Source organism: Sinohyriopsis cumingii, chromosome 5 (assembly GCF_028554795.1).
Source record: "Sinohyriopsis cumingii isolate HCF-2022 chromosome 5, ASM2855479v2, whole genome shotgun sequence".
Taxonomy (NCBI): Eukaryota; Metazoa; Mollusca; class Bivalvia; order Unionida; family Unionidae; genus Sinohyriopsis; species Sinohyriopsis cumingii.
Genome location: NC_142965.1, coordinates 52420958 through 52445691, shown reverse-complemented (window position 1 = coordinate 52445691; position 24734 = coordinate 52420958). Strand labels below are relative to the sequence as shown.

The 24734-nt window shown below is 35.8% G+C and overlaps 1 protein-coding gene across 1 annotated transcript; it reads right to left on the bottom strand.

Annotated features, from left to right (window-relative positions):
• Positions 1 to 379: 379 nt before the first annotated feature.
• On the bottom strand, positions 380 to 24532 carry LOC149799164 (sulfotransferase 1E1-like). Its single transcript, XM_089957038.1, has 5 exons — positions 24300 to 24532; positions 18338 to 18567; positions 17491 to 17620; positions 7701 to 7970; positions 380 to 1423 (listed from the first exon to the last, which is right to left on the bottom strand). Exons 1-5 carry the CDS (start codon positions 24448 to 24450, stop codon positions 1308 to 1310), a joined length of 897 nt encoding a protein of 298 aa, XP_089813164.1. The 5' UTR covers positions 24451 to 24532; the 3' UTR covers positions 380 to 1307.
• Positions 24533 to 24734: the final 202 nt, after the last annotated feature.

Genomic DNA, 24734 nt, shown 5'->3' with positions numbered 1-24734 from the left:
GAATACTATTGGTTGCTATAGAAAACAAAAAAACAACACTTAAGAGCTTATAGTTAGATTAAATAAGAAGGCCAGTTAACAGTAACATATATCAAGGGTTATATGAGGGCAGCAGGGAGGAAATTATTAATGGGTGGAATCTGATGTAGGAGCATAAGCACAATCGAATCGGATATATTCCATTCAAAGAACACCACTGCTGCTATATTCGTTTCAGTGCTACACGAAAGAACGTACATTATGGACTAAACTCATGTTATTAGCATTCCAGGATTACAGAGGTTTTCATCAGGCTCTTCTGTTATGGTCTCCAGTGTATAATTTTGCACATAACACACACCAGCTGTAGTCATGTTTATTAATGACACAATACATGAGATTGTATGCTAAATTAGTTTATTTCAGTACATCAATTTTTTAAAAGAAACAGAGCTCTACCCATGACTTATGACATATCACTATAAATTGCATCAATAGGATTATTCCTGCATGCATGATGAAATAGACCTTTCTCCTGCTGGAGTGCAGTAACCAGAGGGCCTTAATAGCTGTTGAATTTTTAAATTCTTAGCCAATATTTTTAATGTTCTGTTTTTAAATTAATAAGATCCTGGAAAAAATATATTATTTATTGCATGCATTTAATCTCGATATATATTATGGTCTTAGACTCTTATTATTCCATAAAGAAACAAGTAGAGAAAGTACTCTTTATTTGAACATATAAATTAGTCCCCCGCACGATGTAGGATTATTGTATACACTGAATGTTCGTGTATATATAAGATTCTAACATTCATATAATTAAGTTTAAGGTAGTTCTCAATTGGACATTTCATAATATTTTGACTGCAGTTTTCATATTTTCTTAGAGTCGTTGTCTCTTTGGATAAAAGTTAACGTATGTACACCACAGAATGACTACTTAAGACAACAAAGAAAGTATCCTCTTTACTAAGCACGATTCTATCAAATAATGAAATCCCACCACACAGATGCTTTTACTTTGCCTCTATGGCTACATTAAATTTAAATGTTATAAACTATTTCTTTTTAACTCGTGTATAAAACAAATTTCTAAAAGCACAGTATAGGCAGGCAAGAAATGTGCATCTAAGACAATAAGAACTGCAATGAAGATGATTGTTGATCTTTAAATTTGCTCATCAAGCACCTGTTGGATCTTTGAATGAAGTCATTTTTGTCTCTTGACTTGCAGTGATTCTTTCCTCTAAATAATATCAATGCAGACTTTGCTCTACTTGCAGACCTGCCTATCAATAGGTTTAACCACGATAGATGCATCTTCATTCCAGTTCATATATGAATGGTATGTTCAAGTCTCCCATCTTTTCTTCATAGATCTTGTCGAATATTTCATTCTGACCCACAGTGAAGTGGCTCTTCCAGTCTCCCACAATACCTGTATAATATAAAAATTATCGTAAAAATGAAAATGTATCACATGGGAGGTAACACTTTTGTTGTATTTACTGCAGTGTGTGTTTTGGATTTATAACGTAGCTTTTAAAAACTTCAGTCATATCGCTATGATGTCTGCAATATGGCAGTTTATAACAACGTCTAGCACTGGGGCATCATGCCGAACACATGTAGCATCATGTCCCACCTCGTCGCATTATGCTGACACCAGGCCGACCAGTCAACAGGTTAACATTGACCTCTTAATGCTGAGCACCAGACGAGGCAGCTGATAGTACCATTTTTATAAGTACTGCAGTAGTAAAATATACCAACCATTTGTACAGATATCATTTTAATATATGGGGAATGGTTCAAATGTTGTCATCATCCAATGTGTTGCCAATATATAGGGTCACTATTCCTTTGTGAGATAAATTATTTTGAAACGAAGAAGCATACCAATACTGGCTTTCTTGGCCAAGGTAGATTTACAAAATATTCCAAAGCATAAAATAAAAATCATTATACTAAAACTGTTGATAGGTATAGCATCAGCACACTTTCAAGTCAAATTAACATATTTATACTGTATATGGGAAATCGATGAATCTCGCCAGAAGTGGTAAGATCAATAAAGAACATATCTCTCCTTCCAGACAGGGATGCACATATTTCTCTTTCCAGACGCACATGCAGGCTCAGCTCAAAACCTCCGTAATGACATTTGCTAGTCGAGGCTGTCATAGAGGACAGAGAAAATTTTCCGGTTCCCCACATCGATAGGAAGGGAAATAATCGAACCTAGGAAGTTGCACCTTCTCTGGCAGCTCCTTCCTCTTGCCATCGATCCCTGTGGGTGCCAGACGGGCCCTCATTTCATAAGCTTGGTTGGGCATCATGGGCAATGTGTGGATCCATTCTACTTTAAGGAAGGAACATTGGCTTTGTTTATGGAAATACCATCGTCTAAGATGGACCCCACTCTGTTTCACCAGCGCTAAGTAGACCATATGCTTTATTATCATTATATTTTTCAGATCCTTCTTTGGTTAATATCCCGCTAAATACTATATACGGATGTGGAGGCAACTCTGCAATCTTTTCATCCATGTATTATTCAATGCAGCCTCTGCTACATCAATGTAGACTCCATCGACATGCCAGTAAATCCAGCAAATCAATCCATCAATGTACACTCCATCGACATGCCAGTATCTCTGATTTCCCCAATTTCAATGATTTCGGTTATGTTCTTTAAGACAGCACCTTGCAGTTTCCAAATACCATTGTGAATCTCCACGTTAAATGTTTTACGTTTTCCAGCTAGCCTGGGTTGACATCAACAACAAGCCAACTCAAATCCGCTTTAACTGCAAATCATGTCAGAGCCACTTGAGCACCGTGTTGGGTCGCTCAGACCTTGCGTTTATAAATGTCAAGATGCATTCCGTATGCTATTAAGTGTACTTTCTAGGTGATGATGTAAAATTAACAAGAGCGAATGGTGTTGATGAATGCTTAAGTGCACAAATGCCTTAAGAGTTCTTCAAGCTCAGTTTGTGATTACTGCAGCTCATCGTACGATTACTTCAGTTCACCCCACGATATCTACAGTTCGACTTCACCAATTCACCCTATGATTACTCCAGGTCAGACTATGATCACTCCATCTCATTCATATTGAACAGTTTAGTGTGCCATTATATTATATGGTCAGTGAAGAGATTAGCTCAGTTATCCATACTCAGTTATCCATAATCCATAATATACAATGTCGACAAATCAACTTCACCCAAAGCGACAGCTCCATCACGCCAAATTGCATCGTTGGCGTTGCCTTTACGGAATAATATGACTGTGTTTGGCTCTAAACAATAACCTTGCTGACACGTCTGCTAAACCCATATATGTGAATGACGGAAATTGTACACAAAAACCGGAATGAATCTCAACGAAGTTGTCCTCAATGCTGCATGAATCCATCATTGAAATTATAATTGATGCCAGTGGTTAGATCTTGTAATCTCATGCAGCGTTGCCTGCATGAATTTGAAGTATCTCAATTGTATATTGTAAAGGAAATGCACAACCATCATTTCAGCATTGTATCTGGTGAGCCGAGAATCTTCGTGGCAATATCAACGTTGCTGAGAATAGCTTCGATTTCCTCTTCATCGATGGAGTACCGTGTACTGTTAAACAACGCCCTGATGTCATTATTTACAAATCCATATCGGCCATCATCTGCATAATCCTTATTTTCATCCTGTGTAAGCTTTCCCTCATTTACCAAGATAATCTCACACGGATGATAATTAACTAAATACGTCATGCACTGGTAATTCTTTTGGGGATTGGCCATGGACAGTATCCGGGTTTTGAATAATACTAAATATATCTTTCGCTTTGTTCTAGGAACACCGGCACATCAGTGGCAAATGCAGAATCAGATGGATCTTTGAATTTTTCCATCATTTATACAACAATGGATTTGTCTTATACCTTTTGTTAATGGAATCCACTTCCGACTGCCAATTTTGCAATCGCTAAACCAGACAGATGTTATTGAGTGGCTTCATTCATGATTTTACTGACGAGGCTGGCATTGTCTCTGTCGATGGAAGTGTAACCGTTTATGGGATTCTCAAGTCATTTATTGTTGTAGTCAATCTTGAATTGAACGAACCGCTTGCAATCTTAGACTTTTTAACACCGATCCACATCAAAGTGCTTGCTAATATCAAAGATTCGCGTTGCAACTTGTTTAGCGATTAAAGCAGAGCGTGAAGATAAGAATATGAACACTTTTGTTGTGCCTGTTAAGAATGCACGGACAACATAGCTAAAACCAGTTGGAGAATAAGTCAAGAAAACGGTTTTACAACACGCATGGATATAATACGTCCACGACTGTCATTATATTTAAAGGTGAGGGTGATCTTTAATGTACAGTTATATTTACAAGGTCTCCCCGCACGGGTCCAACATAAGCTAGTGCTGGTCCGTAAGAGCAAAATGAATATGTCCCAGCTGATGATTGCGGCATGAAGATACACGAACGTCGCTGTAATAATCGAGAAACTACGAGAGAGAGTCACTATGTCGATTATTTTATGAAGAAGCTCCTCATACCTATTTGATAAATCATTTTTATAGCCTTTTTGACAAATATGTATAACTCATTTCGGCTACTTAATCTTTTTAAAGTTGGAACACTACTGTTTGGGCGATGTGATTCCAGCATTAGATATGCTCATTATTTCTTTCAAAATAGCAAACGCATGATTCTATTAATTTTTCTTGATATATCCAGCCGTAATTGTTTAATATAATATATATCAAGCGGCAATTGTTTAACAAACACAATCTCTGCTATCACAGTCAGTATAAACGATAGCTACACAAAGGAAGCAATATTTTATATTCAGGATAGCAGCTATCAACAATCCTATTCCTGTAGTATTTTTGTCATCTCGCCTCATATGGAATTTTCATATATGTGGTATGGACATAATAATTAAAAAAAATCACTTGCGTGCATTGGTTTTGTGTAATACAGTTCCAATAATAGTGGTCGGTTTTTTCAACACACAAATGGCAAATGTTGATAGATATTATGACTGTTGTCAGTGGATACAGGACAGTAGTAGTATGATAATTTAGGCTTTGTTCAACTTTTGGTCTTGGTTGAAGTCCTCTACCCCACATGATTATCCTATGGTATGGGGAATGTTGGTAAATTTGTTTTGCTGTTTCTCGCGCTGGCTTGCTTGCTCGTGCATGTGATGTAAGGGCAAGGTCATGGGGAAGGGGCAGAAGTCTTTGACTTATATCAGTACTTAAAGTCCGAAACGTTTATTACTATACTACTCACTGTCAACCTGAATGCCACTAAGAAATCAAACACTATGTGTACAACTAAAAATTTTGTTTCTTAAAATACATTTATTAGCATAGAATGTGTTCATGGATTTGACATATTTTAATATCCATTCTGCATCAGGTACGTGGAGATTTTTTGCAAAAGTGTATGCAGTGTAGTTGAGAAATGTCAAACGAGGACAGGGACATGTAACTATTCCAGAGCACTCGTTCCAGGATTAGGTAGTTGCGCAATGTTTCCTGAGCTCTGCATTCTTAAGGGCTTTTCCCAATGTTGACCGAAGGCCTATAATATCTGTCTAATCCCCAACCTAGAAAAGGATGATTTCGTTCCTTCTCAGACTTTATTAATGTGGAAATAAATTTCCTCACTAATCAAGGGAAGGTTTGCGTGTCAGCATAAACCTTAATAATTATTAAATTAGTGGCAAAGTTAAGATCCAATGGCCCGTGAGGTCAAATTTTATGTCAAAGAAGGCAACTCAAATTTAGGTGAATGATTAGAACTTAGAGAAGTGTGATTTCTTTTGCATCATTGCATTTATTGTAACACTTAAAATAGTGGTAGCATATGCTTTCACAAAGAAAGGAAAGCACACAAATGTCTCAATTGTTTCAAATGTTAATACAAAATTTTAAACAGCATATAAAGAAAACAACATTTAAAAACTTATTATAAACATTATTTAGAACTTAGTATGCTGCAATAATAAAAACGATGAGGATTATCAATATCTCAAGTTACGTTCTACCTCAGGTGTTAGGGAAATTATTCATGTTTATTTCAACCATACAAGTCTTCGTTATTCTAAGTACTTTGATTTACGTTGTATTATTCCAGCAAATTTCATAAATGGTATGCCTTTTGTTCAATGAAGGAACATATTGCCTGTAGGGTCATGGCGATCGTTACTTAAACCCATTAGTCATTACACTCTCCAGTTGCCAGCATGCCCCGCTGGTGTATACATATAAGACTTAAACACGGGCATGCGTATTATGTACGTTGCATAGTGTTCTTTTTATACTGATGGAGAATACAATCAGGAATGTTCTTACACTGATGGAGAACACAGTCAGGAATTGTTCTTTATACTGACAGAGAATACAATCAAGAATTGTTTTATGTAGTTTCTTATTTAATCACTGGGACAATATGCAGAAAGTTTACCTGCCATTCTAGGCAGTATTTATGGGACGATATTAACATGATTCGATACACAAGAGCACGCCACTTCTTTTTTCCGTAGACATGTGTCATCTGACCTTCCGCAGCTGCTCTTTAAAGATGAATGGCAAAGCTCGTAATATTTTTGTTTCATATGACCTAAATTACTGATAAATAAGATGATTTGCTGAACCATGTGTGATGGCAGTGAAACATTCTTTTCCTGCGAGCATGGGAATGATGTTACGAAGATCGATGCACATAAGCTAACATTTGCCTAACGCTATCAGAGCTGCATCCTATGGATTGATGAAGCTCTGGTTGAAACAAGACACGCATAAATTGCATTTGCATACAGATGGAAAGAGGGATTAGACTATCGTATGAAGATACCTCTGTATAATTGCAGATACACACAGGATCTCTTTAGAACCACATGGATCGCCGTAACTGAGATATCATCCATTCTGGACTTGTGATTTCTCGTCTAAATTTGCATTGTTCTACGAATATGTTCGGATATTTGATTGCTTTTATTAGCAACATTCTAATTAATTTTCGAAATAACAGAAATTATTAATGTCAGATAGCAATGATGTATTAGGAGCTGGGATAGTGTTATCATCTCGCCTTGTTTCCCACCGTCAATGAAATACACGAACATATTTACAAATTATGGTTGGCCATTATTGTCACTCTTTCCTATGTAGACTAAATATTTTATTCATGTTTATTTATCTCTATACATGTCCAGGCCAGTATTACCATTGTTTTGTATAAAGGACTATATAAATATATAAATATATATATATATATATATATATATATATATATATATATTAGTATGTACTGCTTGCATGAAGCTTGTTGTGTTTGTTGTCTTTATTGGTTACTTTGAAAGTTCGCTATCCATTTTTTTTATTGTTAACGTTATATGCTGTATTCAGTCAGAAATCCCTCTTCAAGGAAGGAGCTGTTTTCTAACCGGTCAGCTATTTAATACGTGTAATGAATATATTCTTTAAAACTGTTGATTTATTGTAGCACAAAATACTTTTTGAAAACGAAAACTATGGGTTTTTTCTATGCTTTATTTTGAGAAAAATACTACGGTATTGTGATGTGGGAATAGGAAATAGTTTCAATTAAGTTAAATGAAGTCACATACCGGAAATTGAGTAATCAACCTTGGGTAAAAGTCGGTGGAAGCCCTTCAGCAACTTACCCTTTCTTAGCTGCGGTGATATCTTGCTGTTGATGGAATACACATCTAGATGGTTGGTCATCGGGTTAATGCTCATACTCTCGAAGGAACTATGCTCTACAATTCTATCAACCAAGTCTTCGCTAAGTGGCTTGTTCAGGAACTCACACAACCTGGTGATACATTGTTTGAGGTCTCTTTGCATATCCTCATAGAAGAGAATATAGACGTTGGCTTCATGTCTCTTTGACCACCAGGACTTTGTAAAGTCAAACCATGATCCATGGTCCACTGCCATTAAAAAGAAAATATAAAATGATGGTACGGAAACTAGCGGTGTCGTAAGAAATGTCAAAAGCTGGGAAGTTGCGGTGCATTTTAATTTGAATAAGATGAATGACATTTAGTACAGTGCTGATAGGATGTGTCTAAACTACTTTATTTCAGACTATATGCATGTAATTAGAAAAGAAAACGTCTAGGCGCCTCATCATTCAGACCAAATAGATGAGCACGATGTCGCACCACTCGAACCAAGCAGAGAGCACGATGAAGGTTCCTGCGACTTTACTTTGGTATTAGATCCTGATGAAGGTGCAAGTCCTTTATGTTACTTTAACATCTGTAAAGCTCATATCTCGGGAGAAATGTGCTTCAGAATATTATATCCCTTCTCTGGAGTACATCTCTAAAGGTTTTACGAGTCTTTCTTAATTAAAGATGTCCATATTAGAAGGAGAAAGAAATAAAACATATAGGCTGGACGGAAGCGATCCCTCGCTGAAGTACCGCTAAGGTGGCTTGTGGTTAGAGAGTCCGTATCGGATAATGGAGGTCGCAGGATCAAACCCCGGATCGAGTTATATTAAAGACTTAAGCAAATAGTACGAAACAGCTGGCTCGCAAGGCGCTCATCATTAAGAGGTTAGTGTTAGGGATGGTGGGCTTGGTGTCAGGATAATGTGACTGGTTGGGACATCATGCTACATGTCTGCGGTATGATGCTACAGTGCTAGACATCGCTATAAATTGCCACACTACAGACATCGTATTGATATGACTGCAAAATCGTTAAAGTTAAGTTAAAAATCCAAGTCACACACACACACACACACACACACACACACACACTAAAGTATTCACATCTGTCTCTGCATAGGATGACACACATAGTACAGGTTTCAAGCAGAGCTTCTGCATTTGAGATTCTTTTTTCATAATTTGTCTTGCAGCTCTTATCACGTTTGATGGTCAATGACGTAAAATGGATGTCACGAAAATAATACTTAATCTAATTCTTTTTATCGCCTGCTTGTTGTGTTGGTACATTCAAAGTAAGTGAGCAAATTTCATAGCGTAGCAAGTGAAGGTATACAGGTAGCACGAGCTCTGTATGCATGTGGAGACAAGTTCAAGGAAATGGGGTAAAGGTCAGTCGTGCTGGAGAATGAGGATGAAAACGCCGGTCCGGCAGGTAGCCATACTGGAAAAAGGCTACACGTGCAATATGATATAGATAATCTCATCTGTCTTTAGTAAATATTTAGTTGTATATATTTTCAATGCTTTTAAAAATTAGGTTTATGTAAAGTATGTATCCCCATTATTTCTATAGTAGCAAATGTGATCGAGGTCGTCCTAGCTGGCGGTCGGTAATAGTTTGGCTAGTAGATACCACTAGATGATATAACGTTGACAAGTAGCCGCAACCAAACTGAGAATCAGATATGTTTAGTAAAAGAGCAACTATAACAAAATAACTTAAAGAAGGAGCTGTCGCATAAACTACTAACGATGGGAGCCCTTTGTTTAAAACAATAGAAGGAGACGTTAATGACATCGCCTCGATGTGGGAAAGATTTAGTATTGCCAAGTCATACAGCTGAAAGTTTGTTTCAAGAACTGCTAAATTAAAATAACTTACTGAAATAAAATGTACAAATGCATTGTCTTACTTTATCGCAGTTACGCATGTTTCTCAATAAATCAGGGAACAAAAATTATAGATAAATGGCTTACTGCAACAGCAGAATCAAAATTTAACTTAAAACCTAGTTGAACTGGTTGAATGGTAAGAAGAAAATAAATCGTAAACAAAGCAATAAAATAAGAGGACGTAGAAACGATTTCCTGTAAAACGAAATATTAAAAATGTAAATAAAAGGAAAGAGAACGAGTGCTTATATAAGAGCAGTCAAATGCAATTACAATAATTTGCATTATGATGGGTATGCCATTCATGCCTGAAAATAATATCCTTTTAGAAATTAATATTTGCATTCAACGCGGACATTGAATATACCAGAGAAATAACGTGGCCAAAACTAACAGTATGCTTGAAAGAGTTTGATGAATCGGATACTGAAATACAGCAAGGATTCAAGAGAGGAGACTCTAAAATAAAGTGGGGAATTTTTTTTTGAAAATCTGAGGCGACATGCTTTTGTTGCGTAACTAAGAAACTTGCTAAATAACGGCAACATGAAGTAGCACCATTAGTTACAGAGGTACCACTGAAGGTGATGATGAGGGATAAGAAAACAAATGGCATGTACTTATGTCAAATACTTAGGTGATGTGCAATGGAATGGATGGGTACAAGGGTTATACGCCGATGCTGATGGGAATGGTTGGAATCAAAACACTAGATGTACCTGTCTGTTCATATGATTCTAAACAGAAAATGTTTTAATAATCGATATGATGCAGTCAGTAGGAACTGAAGACAGAATACATAACGACGTACAACTCAACATCAGGGTCAAACTGTAATAAATAAGAATTTATGAGAACCGGCAACAAACGTCACAGGACATTATTTCGATTTTCGGAAAGGGAATCATATGAACTTTCAAATGCGCAGCTTCACGTGCTTTAGACAAAGTATATTTAGCAGTAATGTTTGGCATGCGCATCCATAAACTCTACGAGGCATATAGATTGGCAATCGAATGGGAGGTGATTTAAAAGTATGTTAGGACACACTTGTGCAAACCGACGAATTATCTTACAGAACTCTATCTAGGATGGTTCAGAAATGAGTACAAGCATCCCTGATGCTACTTCAACAGCACCTAATTGCTCTCATTAAAGAATTTTGGGTGTAACAAAGAAAAATTAAAAGCCAGATTGTCCCAATTTAGGCATAGGAGTATGGGTAGAAAAGGAAGACGGTGAGGTTTTGGATTTGGCGAGGTAAATAATCTTCAACGTTGTGAATATGGTTAGTTGGCCACTGGAAGTGGTATGTCTAGAAAACAATTCAAAGAAGGTTGCTGGTTATGCGCCAAGTTCATCATATTACTCCACTTTATTCACAAACCAATAAAGAGGAAAACTATTGTGTACTGACTTATGGGGTCGATGACGGGTATGATCGAGCATGTGAATGCATATATGTTAATAAGCACAGAATCAACCTATACTTTTTACAAGATACATTCTTTGCTAAATATATTTTTGAAATGAGCCCCAGAAGAATGTGGTGGTGTGTCAGATGGCAGCACAACATATGTAAAAACATTGGTAAGAAATTACCATTACTAGAGTTTGACGAATTGATTGTATCAGTAAAGGAAGAACATTTGCACCTCATGGGAGTTTTACCTTGTTTTTCTATTAATGGAGTGGTTTCAACGTAAAACGCTCTTGCAGTAAAAAACCTAGAAGAAAGTTGTATTGTTGAAATGGTTTCTAAATAGGAAAGTAAATTCGGAAAACATGAGTTTAAATAGTAAAGAAAATTGCTGTACGTTTTGAAAAATAAATAGACAGGTTTTAGCATTCTTTATGACAGTTATTGTTGAAACATTAACTGTAGCAGAGTGACACAAAATGATAGTACCAGGCAAAATGAAGAGATCTGGCTGGATCCAACCATTTGCGATAGAAACTAGAGTAGCAGCAGATCCAGAAATTCCAAGTACTTTTGAGGCTGATAAACTCAACAAGAGAATAAATCAAATCGTGCAGCTAAAAAAAAAAAAAAAAAAAAAAAAAAAAAAACATTGGAACATTCGCTGCATTGTAAACTAGCTTGATGTTTCTAAATAAAAATTCGCTATGCCAGCAGCTGCAATTGTGCATGAGCCGGAAAAGGGAGAATATTGTGCACAAAATGGATATTGATTTATATTCTGTTCAAGAGAGAGCACGACGGCCTTGTTATATTTCTTAGAAGAATGCATGTATGCTATTGTAATGTCCCAGTAATTTAGATTCGACTATAAAACGTAAAATTAATGCAAGAAATGTCTAGTATAGTAAAGTGTGAGACGGACTTACCTAAACAAAAACGGAGCAAATTTAATTTAAAAAAAAAACAATTATTAAGGTACTGAGTTTTAACTAAGTCTTTGGGCAGCCCCAGTTGTCTTATTTCAAGAAAAGATGACACTTCCAAATTGTGTAAAAATTACCATAAACTGAACAATACAACGAAGAAAGATGAATGTGCTTTGCCTAGAATTGAGCAAACTGTTGAAGTCTCGATTGGATCAACCATATTTTCAACACCAGATCTCGTTAGCAGATACCGGCAAATGCAAAAAAAAAAAAAGAAATGAAAACATATTTCGTTACAATTTCTGACCTAATTAAATCTATATTGCCCTTAGGGCTGTCTGGAGCTCCACCTACTTTTCAAAGAGCTTTGAAGTAATTTTAGTGGTATTTATAAAGAAGAATTTTTCGTACTTATGTAGATGACCGTAATGATGCAGCAACACCTTTTGAAAGGGTCCACCGAGTGAAGCTCTATTGACTCGACTGAAGTCAAGTTACTAATGATAATCAGTATGTTACGACTAATATACATATTTCAAGCAAATACGAGTAGATTTTCTGACATTTATCCTAGATTTACCAGATTCAAGGATAACAAATTTGCATCGGTGAAATATAGAAGTAAATATTAAGAACTACAACAAGGAAAGTTATAAACGTACTGAATGCATTTCTTTAAGATAACTTCAGCGGAGGTAAAGAGCATATATAATTCCTAACAGATTTATTAAATATGGAACAGCGTTCTGCTTTGATGAAAGTAACACAAAACCTGTCGCCAAAGGCAACGAAGATACTGATGATGATAACTATTTCAGGATTAGTGTACATAATTCCAATATAAATGTAAGTAATAGTTCCGATATATTTCTGTTCTTGTTTGGAAATTATCAGAATTAGGTTTCTAAGTAAAGTGGATATTCAAGACAGACAGTGAAAAAATTTGGCAAGCGTATCTGTATGATACCCTGGTTTTAGAAACATGGACTGACTAAGAGTTTGAATTTACTGTAAACAGTCTCATGCACTATTCACCAGTAATGCATACGCAGGTAAATGCAATGAAAATTGTGGGTTGTCTAATCATTTTGTAACCAATTTGAGAAGAGATTAAATGCTGTCTTAAGCGAAATTTTATGGTTGAAGTTAACCACAACAAATATTAATTTTGAGCTTTGACATTGTTTTTGGATGGATATATGTCTCGCCCGAAAATTTCTTCATACATTATGAAGAAGGAACTCTCCTAATTCCAGAGTGCGAAATTGCTTCGTTAAAAACAAAGTCATCCAGATTCTGAGCTGTCTAAACCCGATGAAAGTAAGTACACTTTAGAGCAATCAGATTTTAAAGTGACGACCTTAGTCGAAATTCTTTAGTCTGAAAATTTCCTGGAAGAGGAAACGTAGTCTCGACTCCTCGGAAAGCATAACTAGATTAGCACTTTTCTCGTGAAACAAGAAAGGGACCAGGTGGTCGTCTTGTAAAAAGAAAGACATGTTTAGTGCTAGGACGCACAAGTTCTGAAAGAGAACAGCAATAAGGTACACAATTTTAGTTTCACGTAATATTCTATTTTTATTGTCTGTTTTATGCAAATGTGTTTGCTATGCCTAGGTTTCCATATTATGTATCGTTTATTCAATTTCATGGAAATGTGTTGATGCTAGAGTTATTATGCAATTTATTTTATTCAATTTCATGGAAAGTGTTGATGCTAGAATTATTATGCAATTTACATTTTTAATTAAATAGTTATTAGTTCATTGGTAGAATTGATTGCATGAGATCATAATGTTCATATGTGTAGGATTTCATAGTGTTATATGAAATAACTTCCTTTGTTTGTTAGGACGATACTGATCATCGTGAGTTAACGATACTTACCTAATTATATCTAATTTTGTAATGTTTGGATAATCATGTAGGTTAAGGAATGTCGCACGTTACATTTTGTGAATTTCAAGCAATAGTAATCGAACATATAGTAGCATATGTAAAATATTTCGGTAATTTAAGACCTGCCTCTGGAAAGCGAGTTCAATATCCAACCGTACTAAGTCAGAATTTACGCAGTGTGTGGATAGCAACATGCTCTGAATAAGGTAAATGAGAGTAGGGTATACATAATTATGGGGTAATTTTGTCCTTTAAGGAACAACGTTCTAAGAGAAAGACGAAGCAGTCTGGAGACAGAAGTACGGGGAAAGAAAGAAGGACGAGGTCAGAATAAAAGGACCAGAAAGTCCATGAAGGGACAAAGCATAGAGCATAGGCAGGATGAACTAGGAACCGTTGATATTTGTTCTGATTAAATTTGTTATTTTCTTGTCAAAAGGGGGCTCGTATTGCTTTATTTCTCCCCAGTATTCTTGCTCAGTTCTCTGTTGAAATTCCATTCTTCTTTCATAATATCGAAAGAGGCCATCCTCTAGATAACGCCAGCCAAATCCAATTAACCACCCCTCTTACTAAGAGGGATACGTTACACTTACAAAAGAAAATGGAGTGATTGTAGGCGCTCGCCTGAACAAGTCAATGAAATCTCACCTCTGTCAACGTGGGTTCGATTCTCGGGCTCGGTCAAAGTGAGTGTGTGAGAAAGCTTGCAAGTAGCTTACCATTGGTCATTAGTTTTTTTGGGGGTTTCCCAGGTTCTATGTCCACACTATATTATGACCGCCATGTACAGTCAATCAAGCGCTGAAAAATTGCGTTAAACCCACAAAACCAGAAACTTACTATAGAAAAAAAAAATACACTACGTGCATTTCGTGTATGTACTGGAGAGAAACGACTCGAAAACATTCTGGAATTTACTAAGAGATAAAGGAAAGCCTGGTTCAAGTAAACTTTCCAATTAAGACTGGTTTCGATATTTTTCGGAATTTTTTAATCCCGATATAGATCAAATATCGTATCGCTGGCATTGCGTCTTAATTTGCCAAGGCTGACGGATTTGATGGCCTGGTGCTTGAATTGTTTAAAACCTTCCTATTGTATCTTCGCGTCTTTATTCTCGTTTGTTTTATATTGTTTGGAGCCTCGTATTTTCCCAGAGTATGTTCCATATCTGTAATGATTCATTTTAGTCATAGAAAGCGGGATTATGATATTCCAGATAAGTACAGACGTATTCTTTTATTACCTGTATGTCTTAAACTGTTATTTTAAGTAAGAAGACAATGAGATGGTCATAATGAACACTTTAAATGGTGATAAACAAACTGACTTTAGAAACGGCTATAGTACTACATACACAGTGTAGCTTTTGCAAACGCTGATGTGGAAACATCTGAGAAAATCAAATCGCAGATTTTATTGCGCATTTGTTGATTTCGGAAAATCATTTTTGTCATAATAGATAGAATCGATTTATTGTACAAATTTCAGTAACTTGAAATGAGTTGTCAAATTTAAAATATTCTAAAAGCAATATATGAAGATATTAAAATATGTGTACAAACTATAAATGAATTGATTGATACGTTCAACTGTCTTCTGATTGTATGTCAAGTTTTGGTGTTTTACGGCACAGCAATATAATTGTATGCCAAGGCAATTGGAGTAAAGTGGCTTGCTCTAGGACACACCACGGCAACTGACCCAGGCTGGTCTTGTGCATGATTCAAACCGACACCCTCTCGGTCGTTCGCCAAGGTTGCATTCTTTTGCCACTGCTCTCTTCAATACTTTTATAAGTTTCGCAAAGTGTCTTTTCCAAAAATAATTTTAGTATATATATATAGAGATTCCGTTAACACTATTTTCCCATATGTTGACTAAATGCGAATAAATCAACAACTATTGCTAAAGAAGCTTATGTCTTACTGCGATGAATGGGGGATAAAAAGCTAATGTGGAAGAAACTTCATCACATTAAAATAGTGACCTCATTTCTCATCATAAGGTGTCTGGTATAAATATCAAAACTCTTATCAGAACTAGCTTTAAAATATCATTTTCAGTAACAAAAAAAAAACAAATTACTAAAGTCAACATATATACCATTTCAGATTTTATATATTTGGCTATTGCCCATTTTATCTTACGTAGATGATTTCTGGAGATTTCTTCATACCTGTAATATTGCCAGAACTCAAAGTACTATAACTATCCCCTGAATTCATTAGATCTAGTATTAACTCTTTTGTTATGGGTGACTTGGAACGAATTAGCCTTAAATCAATATATGTTGAAACCAGTTAAATATGTCTTCCTAAATAGTTGTTGTTTGTTATGTATATATATATATATATATATATATATATATATATATATATATATATATATATATATATAATGAAATCTACAAGTTGCTATAAAACAAATTTCATTTTCTCATTAAGGTCACACAGGTTCCACAAATACGTAAATACCTGATTTATATTACTAGTAATTTCCGTTTCCACAGCCACCCTTAAAATTTTATCCGTGGAATGTTTCAAATATGTTTTTCCAGAAAAGATGCATTCATATGTTACTAAACCCCATAAAGTTGACCTCCAGAGGCGGGGATTAGTTGACATACGATTAATCCTGCCAAGCAAAATGTTCCCTGTTCTATAACTTTTAAAAGCAAACACCAAAAGCAGTTGATGTGACACGTCATTTTCCACTGAAAGTTTTGGTGTATTATTGATGATTTTTGAAGTTAAAAAGGGATTCTGATAGATCTAAGTGGCTATATACGTCAGAATGTTGTGAAACAATAAACATAAGCAACAACAACATCACAATAATATGTTATTATTATCAGAAGTTAATAACGCAATTTATTCATATGCATTAACAATCTATTCATTGTATTTTCTTTTTGAAGTTAAATATACGTTATTATAAACTATCAAAGGAAGATGATGGAACTATTAGGAGGATCGCCAATAGGATGGAGATGATTAATTTTAGCATGACATATAACATCGAAAAGGCAGTGGACTGGACATCGTTCATAACTGACAAATTCTGTCTACATGCAACACGTTTCTTGGGACAAACGCACAACGCTTTTGGAGAACACGTTCAGATTTTCTAGTCTCCAATCGTCCCAAAATTTATAAGCATGACTTACTGTATTGTAATATTAAATACATGGATAGACTGACGTCGCCATGCTAGCACATTCATTTAAAGATGTGGTTTAGGATCTGTATATTCTATTTCTCCATACATTTTCTTTAGTAACAGGAGATAAATTTAGCACAGATACGAAACTGAAGCATATGACGTTAGTTATTGATACATGAAGACTTTCTGTGAGCTATTTCAAACTAACAAGCTCGCCTATGACTGTTCAAGTAATCCTTGCCTTGTCTGTGATGGTGCTTCTATGCAGTCGATCTAAACACATCAGATTTGATAACTGTAAGCTTTATTATTAATTTGAAATAAAGGATGAACTAAAGAACTCATAATTTGAAACAGTAAGCAGTAAATTATTTCATTGTCAGGAGAATTAATATGGAGAGAGACAGACAGACAGAGAGACAGACAGACAGACGGTCGGGGGATAAAAGATCTTACGTACCATGTCCCTCCACAAACATGTGCAAAAATTCATGAAATGGTCCAGTGAAATTTCCGAGAGAAGAGCTGGACCGGTAAAAGTGATAATAGGACACGCAAAGGTCTTTTGGATTCCGGAAAAGAAGTAGTATCTGAAAATATTCAGGAAAAAAAGATAAAAATTATTGCTGTACATATATGCTCATCAAATGAACATTTAACGTAAGTTTATTGCTCAAATATGGCCCTAAAACGTCCGATTGATATCATATGCAGCTTGACCACTCAAACTGTTATGCTCGTGCTTTTTGTAGCTAACTGACCACTACATATACAGAAATCAAGCGTTGTATTCGTAAAACTCAGTGTAAGTCGACGTCATCTTCGCGAAATGCAAGACCTGAGGAGAAAACATTATTTTTCCTTTATCAGTTAAAGAAATTAAGTCTGAAAATTTAACACCAATGTATACAATTAAAGCCAGTTTTATTCCATTGATTTCAGACGACCGGGTCAGGAGCATGGTAAAGATTAATCAAAGAAAGCACTCTTCAATCACTTCTATACTACAAGCTAAGAATTGGGGAGGGGAGACTGATTGTTTGGCGATGAAAAACAAAATTTTATGTTTTTATATTTTTATGTTTGTCATTTAAATATGACTTCAACGATATTGTCACGAAAAGGAGTCTCTTCTAGCTATTTTTGAAATTTTAGACTGTAATGGCAGTCTCACACATTGGTTGTTATATTTCTAATCCTACTATAATTATGAAATATAAATTTACATATTTACTTATACGAATGTTTATGCATCTAACCTCGAGTAAAAACGGGTGTGAACAAAGGGCTTTTATATCCGAACAAACCTTTCCCTTATGGTTCTGCAATAACTGTCTCGGCATCAGTTTGACCGCCAAGTGGCTCTTGATCACCCGTGGAGATTGCATGGAATTAGCGATGTCAAGGCCAACTTCATGCAGAACGTCGTCCTTGAATTCCAGAAATGGACATCGGAAGTAGACTGGGTCCTTAGCAGCACACCTGAAGTCCCCGTCATGCATGATTAACCACACTATTTCCTGCAGCCAGGTCGTACCTAGAAGAATAAAGTGCTGAATAAAGGTCTACTGATGTATTATCTCGTCTACTGATGTGTTATCTCAAGAGATATGGGTTCTCCATTTGTTCAAGAGATTCTCCACTTCTCACTTGCTGTAAAATATTGCAATGCATCATATTAATTGTCAAAGAAACACAATCACAATAAAAGTTATGTCCTGAACCTGTGAAAAAGTGTAATTTGCAAAAGCTTTGGGTGTTTCTTTGGACAAGAATTATTTGTAATAAAATTATTATCGGGCAGAAGTATCCATCGAACAAGTTACACGTAAATATGTATATGTCATCGGAATTTAAACCGCATAAGGTTTTCAGAAAAGTTATGTCCAGTATCATAAACCTGTGACACTCAGATGAAAATAAAACATCTGGAACACCCGTACTCGTGAGAAATTTTAAAGGACCCGGTAAATACTATATTAGTTATAGGCAGCAAATGTTTGTCTAACAGAGGGGTCTCAAACTCAAGCCACCCTGAGGGTCTCATGAGGGCATTTTCATGACCCAGGGGCTGCACCACCTTTGCTATCTCTCATGACACGTTGTGACGCCAATCATTTCGCGGACCACAGGATACGGCTTGGCGGGCAGCTTGCGGCCCACAGGCCGCGTGTTTGAGACCCCTGGATTAACAGAGGTCCCAGATTTAACATTGCAATAATGACGCGTATGACAAGTGCACGATCTTCGATTCGGACCTTCATGTAAAGGAGCTGAGGCCCGATATGCATTCAGTTACATACAGGTAACACTAGTCGATTGAACAATCGGATAAGGGATTGCGTTAAAGAAATCTTAGCAGCTCCAATCATCCCAAATTAGTGGTATTTGCTGGAACATAAGTTACTCTGCTAGAACATGTATTCCTTCTAAGTACCGGTGTTGCAAAAACTTTGAACACTGCAACATATTGTTTATTTATGAGCTCCAAACTGAAATCTTTGTATGGATGCTGCTTTTCGGACAGAGGAGTTGAGTAATTTATTTTACTGAACGTTAACAAATCTGCATGTTTCTTGATCAAAGTTGAAAACGGAAATGAAACTGAAGATACACTGTCTTTGTATGCATATCACTCGGTACAAAACAGTAACTTCAAGCTTCGTAATTAATTCGTGTATAGCGCCGTGCGTGTCAGAGAAAACTCACTCCATATAAATAAGACTCGGCCTCTACCAATTCTTGGAACTAAATGGATTAAAATAATATGCAATGATCTCGTTCCCTTTAGGTTGATAAACCTTGTATTGGGGGCTAAACTTAATTGCCAAACAATCGTATATGTATAGCCCCATGTGTTTGGCCAACAATTCATTACCAAGTCAACACGAACAAGGGATAGCTTATTATTATTATTCTTGCAGTGCAAGTGATCGCAAATTATAGGCGACCAATGAAACACAAAGACCAGAAATATTAATGTTCGTAAGTTGGAGGGATTTAAAAATGGAAATCGGCTCAAGGGTGAATATTAATACTTTACCAGTATATTTCAAGAGCTTAGAAATGAAAACTCCGCATTTAGTCTGCGGGCTCAGTAGCTCTTTCATGCACATTAGATAACACCATTCTTTGGACAGAATCAACGGACAACTCAGATTACGAGAGGAGCCTAAAAACGATTTCGGGGAACCGCGGACGTCGAGCTATCCGGTGTTGTAGGTCCTTTTGTGAGCTTTATTTATTGGGATTTGCTGATCAATGAGGAATGCTAAATGGATTCAACAGAAAGCAGTATTTAAGACAAATATATACATATTCGTTAAAATATTTAGCTTTTGTATCGGTTGACAAAGGGAAAAGTAAATAAACTTGCTTCAGCCAGATCGAGGAATGCTTCAATAAAATAGCCACCCATTTTATTCAGTTGTAACTATTTCAAGCAAATGCAACACAACCAGGGGTGATATTTTTGTGTACGGTGACCATGTTAGTACATAAACACAAGCATGACAGACTGGATGCACTTTAATGTATAACTAATGCACTAGATTCATAAAAATGTAGCAAAAAATGAAGAAAATTTAAATAAGTAATAACCACAGTCAGTGCAGTTTTACCCTAAACCGCATAATGGGGAAAATCATGGTGAACACACCTTTTCATAGAATAAATCATCGTCAATACATTCATATTCTAGTTATTTGTACATATAGCATGAATTTAATGCATGCATTTATACATTTATTTATGTACATACAAACATAAATAAATACACTTTAGTTGTGTTCAGAGACCGGGTGTAATATATGAGAACAAGTAGAGTTGCCAGATGCGCATGTGCAAAATAGTGTTTGTAATGTTTGACTTGCACGTGAATTGATTAGGCATTTTTTTTATAGTGAGGACTTTGTGTTTCGTCTTCGGAGTCGGTCTTTTTGTCCATCCGTTCACGACAAAGCTTGTTACAACATCAGGAGGATTTTATTAAAACTGTTTTTGGTAAGATGCGTTGTTAGTACCGATGCTTACAAATTTTAAACTTAGTTCCTCAGGTCCATATTTTTGTAGCAAATTGTAGAAAATGTATTATTTTGAGAAATCATACTTTTGATGAAAGCTTTCTATATGTACTCTTCCGATTCGTATGTATATCATAGGTTCCTGAAAAATTCTCGGGAGAAAAGATGACAAAGCAGTAAACCTCACCATGCACGGCATCTATCAGTGTCAGGTATCCGTGCAGAATAATACTGAAACCATGTAAGTGTAAATAAAGTGTTTTAGTAGTACTGTTTATAGACTGAACTATGTGATGGAAGTTGCCGAATAAGTCTCAGGAGTGAAAAAGGAATGCGCGGGATATAAATGTGTGAAACTCAGTAGATGGCTTTGGTATGTGACTAAAACAGCCATTTGGCGAAAGCTTCACGCCAAATTAGAACAAAACCTGCTGATTGGAAGTGAAAATGGATGTCCAGGGTGCCTATTAATATTCTGATTCTGAAATGAAAGTAAATCCTTCAAATCACCGGCCAGAAAGCAAAGCTTGCAATTTTATTCTTCTCCGCACATGATACGTGTGCATCACATTCTCTTTTCGAAATGGACTGTAATATCCAAATAATAAAACAATTACCAACACAGAGGAATCTCCTTCGAAGGAGCAATAAGGGATAAATGACACCCTAACGTGTTTGGTTTCTGCAACAAATTAAGCTGAATCCATATTTCGTGAATTAATTCCACCGAATTCCATTAAGTCTTTGACCTACATTATTGAAGGGTCAAGTTTTAGCAAAATGCGAGGTATATGATATGATAATAAAAACTGAGAAAGCTTAAATTCCACAATGGATGGAAATAATCGTGTTTACGCTATCAACAAATCCAATTTAAAAAATGAAACGTATCCAGAGAATCCATTACAAAGAAAAGCAATTAGTTAAACCCAGAAAATCACAAGTATACTGACGTTTGTAAATGTCAGAATTGAGAACGTATTCATTTGGGTGTCTCGTTAATTGAGACGAGGACCACCCTTTTACAAAACTAAATTAATGACTTTAAATTACAGTACAATGTTTTGCATAACATTCTTGGTTTAAGTAAGAAAGTTAATCTAATATGTATGCATTCATTTCCATTTCTATAATAAATTCAGATTAAAGGAATAAATTTCCTTGGTACCGACAACTTGGTAACAGACTAGTTCTACCGTGTCTTGGCTCATCACACTGTGGATCATGGAGATTGCAGACGCCGTTAAGTAGCAATCAATATTGTAAACGCGCACTCAGTGAATACAAAACAAATAAGAGTGACATTTGCATAACGGGAATTATCCAATACAATGTATTTGTTTGCATATCAGATTTTCCTATGGAAAAAAACATTCTCAATAATCCCTTATTATCAAGTGATTACCATACTGCTGTACATACTGGTTCCATCATAAAATCAGTTTCTGTACACTTTGTACCTAGGATATGGGGATGCTATAAGAATGAGTAAATTAAATCCAATATCTCGATAAATGTTATCAAGACTTTAAATTCTCAAGCATTCACAATATGTAGTAAGTAATCTGTGCAATGACCGCTGACACACACACCCCCACACAAAAAATACAAAGAAAAACCGAACTTTGGATACCTTTCTTCAAGAAAATCTCTCAAATATTTTGCGAACTGTCACATTAAATTTTCCGCTACAGTGTGCATAACGTATCAGTAAAAAGATACGTATGCATACATGTATTTAATCTCGTTCAGCTGTGCGTATGTTGTGCGAGGAAAGGTCTAACTCAAACGTTTGACGTTAAAACATAAGAAATACTGTATATCAGGCGTGTTAGTCTAATGATAGTTTGTGTGCACCAAAAAACACGCAATCATTGTTTTTACTAGTTGATTCTTTTTAATTACAAGAATGCATTCTTTAGACTGGTTTATTGCATGGGAATACAAGCAAACAATCGTTTTATTAATTGATGTTTTCGAAACACAAGCAAGCATTCTTTTTACTGGTTGATTTAAGGGAAAAACAAACATACATTCTTTTTGCTGGTTGATTGCATGGAAGCACAGTAAAGCATACTTTTTATTGGTTGTTGCAATGGAAACACAATCAAACATTCTTCTGCAGGTTGATTGCATGGGAGCATAAGCAAACATTCTTTTTACTGGTTGACTGCATGGAAACACAAACAAACATTCTTTTTACTGGTTGGTTGCAAGGAAACACAAGTAAGCATTCTTTTTACTGGTTGACTGCATTGAAACACAAACATTCTTTTTACTGGTTAATTGTAAGGAAATACATGCGAGCATTTTAACATTATTTGTACTGGTTGATTGCATGGAAACACAAACAAGCATTCTTTTTCTGGTTGGGTGCATAGAAACACAAGCAAGTATTCTTTCTACTGGTTGAATGCATGAAAATGCAAACACGCAATCGTTTTAGTTGTTGATTGCATGGAAGCACAATAACGCATTCTTTTTACTGGTTGATTGCATGGAAACATATAAAAGATTGCAATTACTTTAGGCATGCCAAAGGAATGGTTGCTTCTAGGTCATGAGTGGCATAGTACGAGTCCAAGCGTACAATGACGTATACACATGTTATCAATCCGAAACCAATGATTGACAGTGCATTCTTCTACCAAATAATTCGTTGAACATTTCTGTCCTTTCTCTCACGTGCACTGCCTAGGAACCCATGACATCCTACTTTATAAAGTGTTTTTGTTTACAGCCAGGTAACTAAAACTTCATTAGATACTCCTATTCTACAATTACGGAAGAAAAACTGAATCTGGTATACATACATTTGCATTGTAGAGACTCAGACTTAATTAAGTTGGAGCAACGGTATATACCACATTTCTTGAAATGATAAACGATAAACAACTCTTCAGTTTTTGGCCAGTTTTATACACCATTTGAATTTATGAAGAACATAACTGAAAATGGAGCAAGGAGGTAAACAAATGGAAACAAAACGATAATTTACGCATTATCTATTTTTTTTTTGTTCGTTTAAGTTTTACATATAATTATATACCTATATATAACTGTGGCAAGACACGTTGACTGTACATCAATGCCAAACCATTACTTATGATACAAAACTATCATTAGGGAAAATGAATTTTAGGAAATGCTCAAAGTAGTCTATGTGTAAAATTAAGGTCAGAAGAACTTCTTCAAGGTCAGAAGAACTTTTTCAATGTCAGCAAGAAATTATGACACAACAGAATACCTGCTTTTGGATAAGTCACGATAAATACGTCGTCATCTCGAACTTGGAAGTCTTTTACAGCATCGAGAGTTTCTGGCGGTGAGAAACCAAAGAATAATATTCCTTCATACAAATGTTCATCTGGCAACTTGTGCGAAAACTTGCTAGCCATTACGTTCACCTGTCGAGAGGCAGACTGAAAAAAAGTCTTTAGAGAAAAGCAAATTCCGGGAAGCAGCCGGAAGTTTATGTGGCGCTACACGACCCGCTAATGGAATATCGGCAATAAAGCCCACGTCGATAACAGTGCTGATAGTGGTTTGCTTTGATGACAGAAAAAGAAAACAATGACATGACATCGATTTTTTATCGCTGATCAGCTCTCAACATTAATATGCTTTCTATCCCACTTCTGCAATTGATTGTTTAATAAGAAGGGTTTATTTTAAACGTACG

Bases quoted from the DNA above. Each gene is read 5' to 3' on its own strand.
- LOC149799164 (XM_089957038.1), bottom strand. From the start codon at position 24,450: ATGGCTAGCAAGTTTTCGCACAAGTTGCCAGATGAACATTTGTATGAA. The intron at 18,568-24,299 runs GTATTCTGTTGT...TTATTCTTCTAG, and splicing joins CGTGACTTATCCAAAAGCAG to GTACGACCTGGCTGCAGGAA. The intron at 7,971-17,490 runs GTACGTAAGATC...TTTTAATGGCAG, and splicing joins CATGTTTGTGGAGGGACATG to TGGACCATGGATCATGGTTT.